Source organism: Cheilinus undulatus, linkage group 6 (genome assembly GCF_018320785.1).
Source record: "Cheilinus undulatus linkage group 6, ASM1832078v1, whole genome shotgun sequence".
In the NCBI taxonomy this organism is placed as follows: domain Eukaryota; kingdom Metazoa; phylum Chordata; class Actinopteri; order Labriformes; family Labridae; genus Cheilinus; species Cheilinus undulatus.
In genome coordinates this window covers 44,615,065-44,629,880 of record NC_054870.1, presented here as the reverse complement: position 1 = coordinate 44,629,880, position 14,816 = coordinate 44,615,065, and the positions used below count along the sequence as shown (strand labels likewise).

General features: G+C 38.1%; 1 protein-coding gene across 1 annotated transcript in view; it reads left to right on the top strand.

Annotated features, from left to right (window-relative positions):
* Positions 1-14,517, top strand: part of hmgcll1 (3-hydroxymethyl-3-methylglutaryl-CoA lyase-like 1) — a 29,240-nt gene extending 14,723 nt beyond the window's left edge. Inside the window, exons 8-9 of the mRNA XM_041789228.1 lie at positions 9,797-9,922; positions 11,055-14,517. Coding sequence (XP_041645162.1) covers positions 9,797-9,922; positions 11,055-11,159 — 231 coding nt within the window. The 3' untranslated portion in view covers positions 11,160-14,517. The remainder of the gene's footprint in view (positions 1-9,796; positions 9,923-11,054) is intronic.
* Positions 14,518-14,816: the final 299 nt, after the last annotated feature.

Here is a 14,816-nt window from a genome sequence, read left to right as displayed (position 1 = left end):
ATGTTTGTGTTTAAATGTGCAGTGAAATTGTGTTGCCATACTACAGTGGTGATGACAAGAAATTTGCATGCAGCATCTTTATTAAAGGGAATCAGTGATGAATCATCTTCCTGTAGAAATCATAGTGATAAAGATGCAGGAAAAAAAAAGAAATTCGTGCCAAAAAATAGTGTCTAACTGGTGTTTGCACATCAGTGCATATGTAGTACTACTCTTCTAGTAGAGACAGATAGATTGAATAGAACTGACAGGCTTTCAGAATGTTGCAGAGCAGCTTGTTTTAAGTCGTTGCAACTTTCAACTCTCCTCAAGTCTTTGGTCTTAACTGGGTTCAAGATAGTGGATATTTGTCATCTAACTGCCATGTAAAAGGCTTCTTACTGCACCATTTTTCTTTTGGTTTATAGATGCCAAACAAGTATTTACTGGACAAGAATACTTCAAAGTTAACTGTCAGGACACAAAAGTAAAAGCATTTAGTTGGTGCAAATTACAGCTTTGTTTACTTGATGCTTTTATTTTGATTTTCCACACTGCCGATCATTTGTGACACTGAAACATTATGTTAACCATAAAGCAGCAGGAAAAAGTCCCTTTAGTGATAAACATTTTGAAAACAGTTTATAGTTTTTTAGGCTCAGATATGTGATTTGCTTATTTTTTAGATTTTAAACATTAAAGAAGTATTTACTGCACCATAACATTCATAGGGCACAAAAGTAAAGCACTTATTTAGAATAATTATGGTTTCATTTACTACATTCTTTTATCTTGATTTTCCATGGTGCTAATCATTCGTGACACTGGAACATTGTTTTGAAGCAAAGCTCAACAGTTTTCATGCGTGACATAGAGTAGAAGATATTTTTAAAGTTAGCTTTGATGTTTTGGATGGCAGAGTGAAAAAGCACAGAGACACTGTGAAATCCCTGAGCGGATCATATTTGGAATGATTCATCGCAGCTGCCCCCGTGGCCACAGAGAATAATAGCAGGCGGGAATATTTAGCCAACCATTTGCTCACCCATAAACAAGGTGGAAATGAAAGATTTTATCATAGCTTTTCATTACACTGTGCCAGAAGTCCACACCACCAGCTGGGAGAGAAATGAATTCCCCGAGCGCTGTCAGCCCTGAGTCACCTCTTTTGTTCCTGATAAAGACATTCCTCAGTCTTTGTACTTTTTTTTCCAGGAGGTCTGGGGGGGCTTTGTTACAGACCTACTCCTGGCAGGTCACACAATGACAACGTATGTACTTAGATTTCACAGGCTTGGCAAGAAAAATTATTTATTCTTACCTGCAATTTTGGTGTATTGTGTACGGCTGCAGCTGGGGAATACAGTCTAACCTGTTTGTGCTCACACTCGAGCTCTCCGGTAACAAAAACATCCATCTTCAGGATTTTGTTTTGTCTCCATGCACGAGGCTTTATTCAACCATGACGGCTGTGAAGGGCCACAGAGATAATTGTACTGATGCATGCTGCAACCCTTTTTTATTTAATGTATTTTTAGATAGACTGATTAAAAAAAAAGGTTAAACACTAGGAATTAGAGCTGAACGACTCACAAAAATAATCTAATTGCATTTTTTCCCTGATATTGCAATTGCGATTTAATATGCGATCTTTATTATGTTCCTGAACTTCTGCATTTTTCAACAAATTTCGAGCAATAAATCATTTTATTTTATAACCTATATTCAGTCAGGAACATTCATCATACATTTAAGCATTTTATTGCAAAATGGATTTACAGTTTAACTTTGCTATTAAGATGCTCCCTGGGTTAGTCAAGCAGCATGCTTTGATTTCCCAGGGAGTGCATGGCTAGAAACCCCCATATTAATGGATACATAAATGACAATGTGCATTGAAAACAAAGAAATTATTTCAGAAGCAATTAATCCACAGTAGCATGAATCTAAATATGGGGGTGCAACAAGCTTTAAGCTATAAAGGAGGCGGCTGGGGTGGGGGAGGTTAAGCTGGCTATAAGCTGACTGCAGCTGGGGGTATAAACAAAGTGAAAACAGAATTTAAGAAATTTAAATAGTTTCTGAAGTTTGGGTGGGGGACTGGCTCTTGGAAGAGCCCTGGTTGTGCCAAACTTCTTCCATTTGAGAATCACGAGGGTAAATGTGCTCTTGGGAAACTTCAGTGCAGCACTTTTTTTTGTAGCCGTCCCCAGATCTGTGTCTTGCAGTGATCCTGTCGCTGAGCTCTGCAGGTAGTTACTTTGACCTCATGGGTTGGTTTTTGCTTTGATATGCATTGTCAGCTGTGAGTTTTTGCTAAGGGTTTGAATACTTTTGTCAAGTTTTTTTCTTTTTGCTAAATGCTCAAAAATGCCTAAGATTCTGTTTTCACTTTGTCATGATGGGGTACTGAGCATCGATTAATGAGAGAAAAAATTAATTTAATTAATTGTGGCTTCAGGCTGCAACATAACAAAACTGGGAAAAGTGAAAAGTTTCTGAATGCACTGTTTATTCATTTTGATCTATTTCCTTGTATTATATCTTATAAATGGCAGGTGGTGGTACAATTGATATAATCTATATCAGTGGTTCTCAACTGGTGGGTCGGGCCCCAAAAGTGGGTTGGGGAACAGTTTTCAGTGGGTTGCGAATGGGTGTCTGTAAAAAATGGTGGCAAAAGCCTATAAAGGACATGCATCCATACCTTTTACTCTGTTTTGTTGTGATAATGAGTACATTTAAATGTTTTACTGATACTTCAACTTATTTATTTCCTTCTCTTGCAATTAAAGAGCTGCTTTTACCATGTTAATGAAGCAATTTCTCAAAATCTCTGGAAGATTGGCTAAAATGTACATGTTATCATGGGCAGTGTTAATTTTGGCAGCTATTTTTAGTTTAAGTCTTACTTTTAGTCTTCAAATAAAATGAATTTTAGTTTTAGTCACATTTTAGTTATTTCTACCCTTTTTAGTTTTAGTCTAGTTTTAGTCCATAAAAAGTCCTCACATTTTAGTCTTTACTCTTAGTCCAAGCATTCATTCTCTTGTCTAAATGTGGTACCAAACCATGGTAGCATGTTCTCTGCACTCTGCCAAACCTGGGGTCCCTGCTTTCTACAGCTGTGAGGCAGAATAGCTACAGATGCATGGTTTTTGACAGATTTACCCACAGTGGAGAAATATCAGGGATTTTGAATGTCCAACGAAAACTACATTGCGTTTTAGTCTGGTTTTTGTCATCTAGATGAAAACTAAACTTAGTTTTTGTCAGTTTTAGTCATCACAGATCTATTTTTGTTAGTTTTGGTCTAGTTTTTGTCATGGAATTAAAGGCTGTGGACTAATAGTTTTAGTCATAGTTTTAGTCAACGAAATTACACTGATCATGGGGAAAGGGGGGTGTAAAACATGAGTTTTGTTCTGTCTCTTGTTCCTGTCATAATTTCTGTTCCATCCAAGATCTTAAGTGCAATATTTTTATTTATTTAAACGTGCATTGTTGGAAATTTTTTTAAATTTGAGTTGCAGTGTGTCATCAAAGATATCGGTGGGTCCTGAGGCGAGAGCAGTTGAGAACCACTGATCTACACGATTATATTATTTCTATAATTATTTTCATCACCAATATTACCACACATTATGAGTCATTTTTAAGCAGGAGATCACAATGTCAAAATAATGAATACACGAACACACCATAGTTTTAATTTTTTTTTAATTTAACCTTTATTTAACCAGGAGAAAACCTCATTGAGATTAAAAATCTCTTTTTCAACAGCGTCCTGGCCCAGACAGCAGCAATAATAAATAAATAAATAAATAAATAAATAATAAATAACTCCTTTATTGAAAGACATATTTCTTTATTAAGTATTAGTTAATCCTTTTTACATACCGATTAATGAAATGCTGTGTATTTATTTATTGTTCTGTTACAATAAATCATTAATGAATATTGTTTTTCCGTAATCTAAAGTTTAAAATGTAGATCATGTGGAAGCAATGTTTAATCAACAACCCAATATTTATTTGCTGATTAACGACAGATGTCATCTCAAGAAACATTACAAAAAGAGCAGGTGTAGACCCAATAGTAATCCACCATGCGCACAGCAACATTTAGCAAAGTCACAGTGGCAGCAAGAACTTCCTTTTACCAGATGGGAGCTGCACTCATGTTAAACAGCCATCTGGGGGTTTAGAGGGAGATGGAGAAAGAGAAAGAGAAAAACAAAGAGCAATAACAACAACAAATAAGATAAATTTACAATGCCCATAATAAAAGCACAAAAATGAGCAATATGATGAGAGACTATTCATTGTAATATTAACGTTAACAACTATAATGATAATGATACTGGCAGGACTTACACTAATTATAGCAGTTGAAGTTGAGTAAATACATACAATTTCACAGTTTCAGACAAGACAACAACACAAAGTCCAGCAGGAGAAACATCTATCAAATGAATGCTGAGGACAATGAAGTGCACACATGTACACTAAAATGACACCAAGGTGAGGCAGATGACTGAAAAGTGACGCATACACAAACACATCATGAAGCCAAAATGAGACAGCAATAAAAAAAAGTCTTCACTGCCAGTTTTAGGGACTGAGGTAAAAACAGCATGGCCACATTATGCCAGGGGTGGTTTCTGTTTCCTTCTGAATGCGTCACCAAATTGCTTCATTTTCTAAGAGTGGGTCACACAGAGTTGCCACAGGAGCAGCCTAAAACAAGTGCACAAAAAACCCTTTTCCTGTTTTTGTTTACCATTGTTCTTTGAGTGCATCTTACTGGCAAATAACCCAACACAGGAGCTTGATTTAATAGTTTGCCTGGAAAAGGCCTTGGTAGGGAATGTTATTGCAAACTAGATGTTAATTTCATGCTTATGATGCTCTCTCTGTGCACTGGTGCAATGCCAAAACAGGCAAAGTATTTTCACATTTTGAAATGACCACCTCAAAAACACCTTCTTCAGTGCCTGTGGTTTAAAAACCCCTTAGTGAGACCCTTTTCAACAGTTGGGGAAAAGCAGGTTTAACACCTTATCCTCCAAAACTGAAACCATGAATGGAGGATAAGATTGAGGATTTGCCATAGTTGATGGAGCAGGCTGCACAGCAGGTTCTTGATCTTTACTGTACTGGTTAATCATAAATTCACCCTCCAGGACTCGAGCAAGGAAAGTTGCTTTAGCTGGAAGGGTTTAAGGAAGTACTGAAGCTTGCACTGCAGCAGACAGAATCTTTACTTGGCTCTAACTGAAGATTCAGCTGGCTGGGCTGTAGAGCAAAACATTGTCTTGTTTTTCTGTTCACCCGTGCAAACGTTGGCAAGAAGTTAAGCAGTAGTTAGAGTTTAAGTTGGCGGAGAAATATCCGCAGAGTCCGAGTCCTTGTTGAGTTGGACATCTATGACTTCACTCTCAAGGACTTAAGGACAGTAGCTTCACCTGGCAGGGTTACAGAAGGTAATGGTGCTTGCACCATAATAGAGTCTGGTTCACTGTGAGGCTTTGTCCATGACGTCACCCTCCAGGATTGAAGCAATAACTGATTTTCAGTTGACAGGGATGTAGGAGGTGATGGGCTCCACTTGGCTATTAAACAGCACTGCTGGCAGAGTGTTCATCAGCAGATACTTCTATTTGAGTTTAAGGCACAGATAGCCTAGAGATGTGCCCCACTACAATATCAGTGATGTTGGATAACTACTGTGCTTCAGAGCAGTTCTCCACTTTCTGGAGAGTTCACCTGCTGTAATTCTCCTGTTTTGGAGACAGCCAGTCATCTCTCATGGATCAAAAAGGAGACCCTATGTAGCTTTCTCTACAGAGCAGAGGGTGCACAACCCACAAACAGTCATTTTACTGGAGGGCATTTCCTAGAAGGTGCTTATTGGAGGGACCCATAGGTCCAGCAGGACTTTTTGCTTCACATCCAAAACCACCTCTCGTGAGCCCAACTGTTCTACCAGCATCCAACAACAAACATGTGCCTGACCGGTGACCCTGGGATGTTGAAGGGGGGGGGGCATTTTTCCTGTTGTAATGCAGGGGTGTGTGTGATTTATACTGTGTATCCCAGCAGTGGCAAACTATCACTGAAGATTACTGTTGACAGTTCACACATACACATCATGGTTTATGAGGGACATATTTGTAGAGCTTATAAAAGCATGCAGACGGATTTAAAATTTAAAATATTTATAAGGTGGTATTCATACATATATTTGTTGCAATTTTAACTGTCATTGTTTAATAGTTATACCAGTTAAAATTCTTAAAATCACAAGACCATCAAAAATGGGTCTCATAAACTGAATGGTCTGATAATGCTGGTATGTAAACGTCACAGTTGGTTTCATCAACCACTTTTTCTTGCACATACTCTTTCCGTCGTTTTTTTTTTTTGTTTTTTTTTTTGTTTTTTTTGGTCTGCTAATTTTAATTCAGTTGAACAAGTTTATTGGCATGGAAAAAATATCTGTTTGCATTGCTAAAGTAATGTACAAATAAATTGCAATAGTGTAAATGGTATTTAATTGGTATATATACCAAAATCTGGGGTTAACTTTAAAAAGTAGGGTTAAAAGATGAAGAAATTCTCTCTCCTTCTATATATCTATATTTTATATGTGTAGGCACTGCCATTCATGGTGGTGGTCTGGTGTTTCAGGCTCTTTTTGGTCACAACAGCTCACTTTATGTGTTGTAGCATTTGCACAATTTTGCACTTCACCCAGCAGAGACGGACGTTTTTGTACTGTCTGTATTGGTGAATTCTTTTTGTTTGCAGGTGAAAATTGGAAATACCTTGTCTCTGATGTTCTTGTAAAATGGACAGGTGGTCTGAAAGTGCAGCTCTGTTTCCACCTGCTGTTGGCTGCAGTTGGTGCACAGTCTGTCTTCTTTCGGGAACCAGTGTTTTCTGTGGTGTCCTCTCTCGATGGTGAGGTTGTGCTCACTGAGTCTGCTCATAGTCAAACATTTCCTCTGCCGTGGATCTGTGAAATAGTCACTGTGAGTGTTGCCTAGTGTCATGCTATTATAAGATTAATGTTGGGTCATTGTAAATTATAGAACTAAGACTACTGTCTAAACATGCCCTTTTTGGAAATCACAGACACAGTGTCTTGCTGACTAAAAAGGAGAGGGACCATCGAGCAGCTTGTTATCAGCGCATAACTCTAAAGACTGCATCTCAGATGGTAATGTTGTGGCATTAGCGTCTATGATGTGGGCAGCTGACAAATCTGGAAAGGCACTGTCATTGCTGAAAAGTTTATAGAGGTCTTAGATCAACATATACTCCTATCCAGACAATGTCTCCATCAGGAAAGGCCTTGCATATTTAGATAAGATGATGCTCAATTATATACCACAGTCATAACAACAGTCTTCACAGAAGAAGATGCTGAACTGGCCTGTTGAGCGCATCATAAAAGAAAAAATCCTGCAAAGAAAACCCAGGATGGTTGAGCAACTAGAATCCTACATCAGACAAGAATGGAACAACATTCCTCTCCCAAAACACCAACAACAGGTCTCCTCACTTCCCAGACTTTTACAGACTGTTGATAAAAGAAGAGGGGATGCCACACAATGGTGAACATGGCCCTGTCATTACTTTTTTAAGATGTGTTGCTGCCATCAGATTCAAAATGTTTTGATTTTTTTTTTTTTTTCATTTGACACAGCGCCCAAATTTTTTTTGGAAGTGGATTTGTAGTTAGGAATTTAAATCGTCAAATAAAATCACGAGGCTTAAATAGAATTTATTTTCTATTTTATGTGGGTTTTTTTGTCTCCTAGCTGCCCTCTGATATCTGGGCTTTGCTTCCAGTGTGGAGCTTATTTATGTGCTCCTAGGAGGAGGTGATATATGTGTCAGCAGCAGATCTGTGACAGTTTCTTTCAGCTTCCTCGTTTATGTAGCTGTGGGTGAAGCATCACTGCTTCATATCCTTCAGTGAATACACTCTCTCTCTTTCCCTCTCTCTGACGCAGTTATAAAACCGAAATGGGAGCTTGTCCATCTTCAGCCTCGTCCGCTCAGAGTATAGAATGTCAACAAACTTATCCTGAATCATGCGAGTTTGAAAATGCACTGTGTCTTTACACAGGAATGTATTGTTTTTATACAGCCACAGGTCTCTGAATATGGCTTTTTAACACTGAGAGCACATCTGGTTTCTGGACAGTGTGATCCTAACTGTGCGTTGGCAAGTTCAAGCTGCTGACCACCGATTCCTGCACGATTAGTGTCCGGAGGAGCAGCGCACGCTGCTGAAGGCCCCGTTTTGTTCCTCTTGGAAACACTACGCCGAGGACCCCCGGCCTTACGTGGTTAGCAGCTGAAAGTGAGAGGATTGGCATGGTAGATTACAACTCTATGTTTATACTACAAAAAAAATCCTGCCTCGTACAATATCCTGCTCTGGCTTAAACCAAGGTCTGGAAATCTCGTGCAGTCTACACACCGGAGTAGATCTCCTCCTCCTCCTCCTACCCCACCTCCTCCTCTTTCTCTGCCAACACAAACAGCAATTATGGCTGGCTTAGACAGCCACTGAAAGGAGTAGGTTCTTTTCTGAAGGAAAAGCCACCAATTAGCAGCATTGTTTGAGGAAGGTAACAGAGATTCTTTTAATTTAGCTGGCTCAGTTCTGCTCCGCGGGGGGTTCATGACCCAGTGCCACTGAGAGGATCAGCATGTTAATTTTGCTTCACAGTAGGATCCTCTGACATCTGGCTCTGCCACGGAAGCTGGAAAACATCTTTAATATTCTCATGACGATCTCAGGGACATGTGGAAAACATCCCGAGACCTTCGTCCATAATGACTGAAGAACTGAAGGCCTGGCTTTATCATTTTTTGGTGTAAAAGAAAAGTTTATACTCATGGATCAGTTACACACCTCAATGAAAAGAGCTACACTTTTCTTGTCTTAGACATGCATTGTGGAAATAGGAAAAATAATCTTTATATGATAAAGTCATATAAAAATGTTTTGCATGAAAACAAAGCGGACAACAAATATTTCCAAAGCAGCAGTTAAAGATGTTTGGTAACCTGCCCAACAAAATCACTGACATTCAAAAGAAAAGTCTAAAAGGCATTGTTTATTTTCATATGGAGACCAGACCCTTGCTATTATTGGCATTAAACAATTATGAAAATAAATTAAACATGTATGTTTATTGCAGTCAATGAGGCAAACATCTGACAAAAGAAATAAACATGCCAGATGTAAATATCCTTGCATCTTTGTGCACTAAAAGCACAGCAGGAGAGGAACATTTTAACCCAGGTCATCACTGAAAGAATTTATTGCATTAATAATTACACATTGCAACAGCACATTAGTCTACTCATGCTACAATTCCTGTATTGTTGGCGTGCTGAAAGAGTACACCTCCAGCTCAGGAAAAAATGTCCTCTCAATGTGGCAAGAAAGTGAATCCCCATGGTTTAAGGGCAGAGTGTTGCTGTAAAAACATGAGTAACCTGGAGAATCAGAAACATATGAAACCTTCTGTTCAGTATTTATAATATTTCTCTTGTATGAACAAGGCCTTGATTATGCGGTGCTGGTGGTTGGAGCTGACAAAGAGGATGACTAAGCCATATTACGGGACGTTCTGTGCCCACTCATCTTCAGGACTTAAGCCCACAGTTCTCCTCAGCTCGCTGTAAAACACGACCGCAGCGCTGGCAACAATCTGACAGAACAAGGATCTTTGTTTCCTAAGTTTTACCTGAGGTGAAACCCTGAATGTCTCTGTTGTGTGTCCTTGCAGATGGGGGTCTATGTGGTGGACTCTGCAGTAGCTGGTCTGGGTGGCTGCCCGTACGCTCAGGGCTCATCTGGCAACGTTTCAACAGAGGATGTTCTCTACATGCTGCACGGCATGGGCATTGAGACTGTAAGTTTGTGTCTGCCAGACCTGCTGTATTTTATGTCTCCATAATCTCAACAAATCATCCCAAACTCCTACAATCCCTCTGAGTTCATTTACATAAACAGGCCGCTCTGCAAACATACAGTTCTGTAAATGTTTATTTTATAATATCAGTGGTTTTTACACAACTTACAAAAACCCACAAAGCAGCTGGCTCATCTCAGAGACTATTTATTTAACAATCCCTACCTCTGCTGGTGGACTTTAGTCATTACATTCTAGTTTTCTATCACCTGTTGCACACACATACCTATTATCAGCCCATCTTTGAGGTATCATGTCTTGTTTTTTAAGAAGAAAAATCATCATACTTTTGTAAAATCCTTCCAAATCCCAATCATGGAGAACTCATCTTATTTCAATGAGGCTTTCCTGGTTAAATAAATAAATCTAAATTTATGTTTTACTTAAATCATACTCTCAACACCCCATCCCTTTTTTCTGTTTTTAGCTCATCTGGAACGCATCCTTTTCCTATTACAGCATAATGCTGTAACAGACGGTGCTTTCATCATTTCTGTTAAAAAATGAGAAATTTGAATATTTAATGCATTCAGTGCAAAATATTTCTAGAGCAGATTCCAAGTACCATAAAATCAGGTGTACAAGTCGTTTATTTTAGAAAATTTTTAAGGACACTCTTGTATTATATAATTATATTCTTAATCTCAATGAGGTATTCCTGGTTAAATAAATTTAACTAGTAAGAATTTAATCTAAAAAAATGGTTCTGGATTATATGAAGGCGATTTACATATCAGTATAAAGTGCTGAGACATGCATCATCATCACATTAAGTGTGTAAAGCTGCCATCGTAGTCACAAGCTGCATGAGACCTGACATGAAATTTAACTCATTAATTGTGTTTTGTAAACGGCCACTTCACTGCTCAGAATATGCGAGGACACACAATGTATACTCACAGCCATAATCAGGGTTGAGTCAAGTCAGTCGAGTCGCGCTCTATTATTCGTGGGTTTAGGATCCAGGTATTAGGATTTGAATCAGTCATGACACCAAGATATTTAAACTCTCCCAGTAGACTTTGCATTTCTAACTGATGACACAATCTCTTTCTTTTTCCTTTCTCTGCAGGGTGTGAATCTTCCCAAAGTCATAGAGGCTGGGGACTTCATCTGCAAAGCTTTAAGTCGTAGGACAAACTCCAAGGTTGCCCAGGCATTGAGTAGGACACTGTGAAGTGTTTCTGTACATAAATATGTTTTAATATTTAACAACTTTCCATTTAAAGTGCTTCCCCTGTTGTTGCTGCATTTAACATTGCTGCCTATGCTGTCGAATTTGGAGATGTTGTTCGTCCAATTATGAATCATCAGAAGATTTGGGCATGTTTTGATTTCCAAAATCAGCTTGTTTTTGGTCTATTTTGTAGCTTTTCATTCATTTTAGAGCAGTTATCAACTGTATGATCAGGATTTTGTGAGATATGTTGTTCTGCTTAATTTGAGTTTTTTAGAGTTGGACCTCACTAAAGTAACTATTAAGAAAGAGGTCATTGAGACAAGTGTCCAAATGATAAGTTATGACAACAAAGTGGCCTTTTAAAGTTGACAGTTTAAGTTTTTTATCAGGCTCTTATGTCATTTATAAAGGATCAGTCGTTTCTGATTTTTCATGGCCCAGCAGCCTTATAGAAAAGAGTCAAAGACTTAAGGACCAGCACTAGATTGCACCAGCTATGCCTAAAATCAAATGTAGCCTAAACATAATTTCTATTAAATTCAAAATAAATTATGTACTACTTATATTTTAGTGTTGCACCAGCTTAGATAGTTCCAACATGGCAGAAATTACAACTTCAATCATACAAATTATCCCAAGTAGATTTAAAGTCCTCCCTAACATTTTTGAGTGTTATCTGTGATCGACCCTCAGAAATGTATGATGACTTTATTATGTTTTCCTGCTTTTATCTATGAATATGACACTATTACGTGTTTAACGTATTTCCCAAGTGCAGTTCAAACACAGCAAAAAAATTTAAAAACAGCTTTTCCACACATCTTGGTTTTATTTTGTATGCTTACATTGTTTTACTTTCCACACAGAAACAAAATTATTTTACAAAAAACCCAAAACTACCCGGGTCTTAATTATTACCCCCCTTTAGAACTGACCTTTTTGTTGAGCAAAAGCATAAACCACTGTTGTGCAATAATGAGCTTTAACTTTTTAAAGCTCAAAGCTTATAAACTCAAGCTAAAATTGAGGGCTGTCTTCCAATTTTAACACAGTCTAAAAACTTCAGTAATGCATTGAGCTATCACTAAGAAAGCATCATGACAAAAACAAAATAAATCATAAGACATTAGAAAAGAATTGTTGATGCTCACAAAGCAGGAGAGGGATATACAAAGTTATCACAGCGTTTTCAATCATCAAGAACCAGAGTGAGAAGTACCATCAGGAAATTCAAAGACAGCTGCGCAGTACAGAACAAGCCTGGCAGAGGTAGGAAGAGAAAGATTTCAAAGACTCTGGGAAGAAAACTAGTGAGAGATGTGTCTAAAGACCCCAGAACAACTGCCAAGATTCTAGTGAATGACTTAGCCGAGCAAGGAATCGTAGTATCAAAGAAGACCATGAGTAGAGCCCTTCACAGAATGGACTGAGAAGTTGCAGACCAGGAAAAAGTCTACTTCTGCAGAAGAGACACCTTCAAGCCTGGCTGAAGTATTCTAAGGAGAACCTGGAGAAAGTTTATGCATACTGGAAGCATGTCCTTTGGTAAGATGAGACCAAACTAGAGCTCTTTGGCCATAGAGATGTTGTTTATGTTCCATCCTCACAGTGAAATGAGGTGGTGGGAGTATAATGCTGTAGGGATGCTTCAGTGTGTCTGAAGCTGGGAAACCTGTAAAGCTGGAAGGAATCGTGAAGAAAGATGGATATATGAAGATTTTGAAAGAAGACCTCAAGCAGTCAGCAGCAAAACTGAGTCTGGGGCGTTGCTTTGTCTTCCAACACTACAACAACCCAAAACATACGTGGCTCCTGGTGAAGAACTACCTTCAGAAGACCAAAGGGAACATTATTGACTTTCCTGTTTAAAGCCCTGACTTGAATACCTTTGAAAATCTGTGAAGTGACCTGAAGGCCAAGGTCCATGCCAGAAGACCATCAATTCTGGAGGAACTTGAGAGATAGGCCAAAGAAGAATGGGCTGGGATTCCTCAGGAGACAAGACTGAGATTTGTTGAAAACTACTGAAGGCTGTTATCCAACAAAAAGGAGAAACATTTGACTATTAGCATCAGGGAGCTAATAATATAGACCCTGGTGAAAGAATTTTGTTTCTGTGTGTACAAAGTACAATAATGTAAGCATACAAAATAAAACTAGGATGCTTGAGAAACCTGTGTTAAAAGTTCTTGCTCTATTAAACGGCACTGGGGAAATACTTTAAAAAAATTCAAATGTTCATAAGGGGGCTAATAATTTTGTTCTCATCCATATTAACGGTCAAACAAGCTAGGCTAACTCATGCTATTCAGATATTTCTATTTTTATCTAATTATTTCACCTTAAATTGATAAATACATTTTAGACTGTAGAGAAAAACTCGATAAGACATGCTTAATTTCAAATCAAAGTGATTATTCCAACAGAATTGTATGTCATGCTGGTATATATATGACTTGTTGTAGCCTGCTAGCTAGTTCTCAGATTTTTTGCTAAGCAGAACGCTCATATGGTTTCTCTGATATCCACCGCAAAAGTTACCTTTTTTTTCAACATACTCTCAGCACATTCTGGACAAAAATATTACAGAGGGGAGAGTTTCTTAGGCACACCGGGTATCACAGATTCCAGTAGGAATAAATGGACTTCAGGGCCTTAGTGCTCAGTCTTTTTTCTTTATGGATGTAGATTTACACACTGGTCTTGCCTAATGAAAACGGTTTCTGTTTAACAGTCTACCCAAGAACATCTTCCAGCTAAGTTAGGCTCACAGTTCCCTCAATCTGTGTTGGGACCAACCCAAAAGTTAGCCGTAAAATCCACCCAAAGCTTTTTTGCCTGATCATTTCGTAATTAAAGTGCCCCAGACATAAAATTTGAGACTTATCTAAATTTGCTTACTTAGTTTGAGGACTTTTTTAGATATAAATTTACCTGAAGTGTGTGGCTGAGCGACCTTTGTGTGTTTCAGTGTAGGGTTTATTGTGGACTTTACACCATAACTTATGGTAGAACTTAGAGCTGGTGTTATATGTCACAGGTCTGATTTGGCCACTTTCTGAACTCTGATAATGATGCATTAAAGAGAGAGAAATTAAGTAAATCTCTACATGCACCATACTTCCTGCTGACCTATTTAAGCCTTTCAACCCACTCTGATCCAGAGTGAAGACGTATTTCAAAGACAATTAAAACATCCTGTTCTCAGGTTTGCCAAAGAGGATTTAGGAAGTGCCCATCGATCGTACTTTTGCCATTAAAACTCATACTACTCTAACATAAGCTGCTCTTCAGGAGTTTTGTCTAAATGTTAAATGTAATGTGTATTTTAAGTCTCTCTTGTCAGATTGTACTGTGCCGTCTGTAAAACATAATAAAACAGAAATTATGTCTGTTCCATTGAAGTTAAATGAGATTTTTTTCAGAAAGAGAGTCATGAATACAAGTGTGTTTAGATGTGAAAGATAGATATCAGACGATTATGATTTTATGTTTGCAAACATTTGTATACATGCATTTCCCATGTATACAATCCCTTTCCTGGAGCTTCTTAGATCTGGTTGTTTTTGAGATGTCAAGAAAATAAAATATTACCATGGTAAACAAGCATTAATTAAAACATATTACTGTCTTGAGAAAACAGCCAAAAGTTAC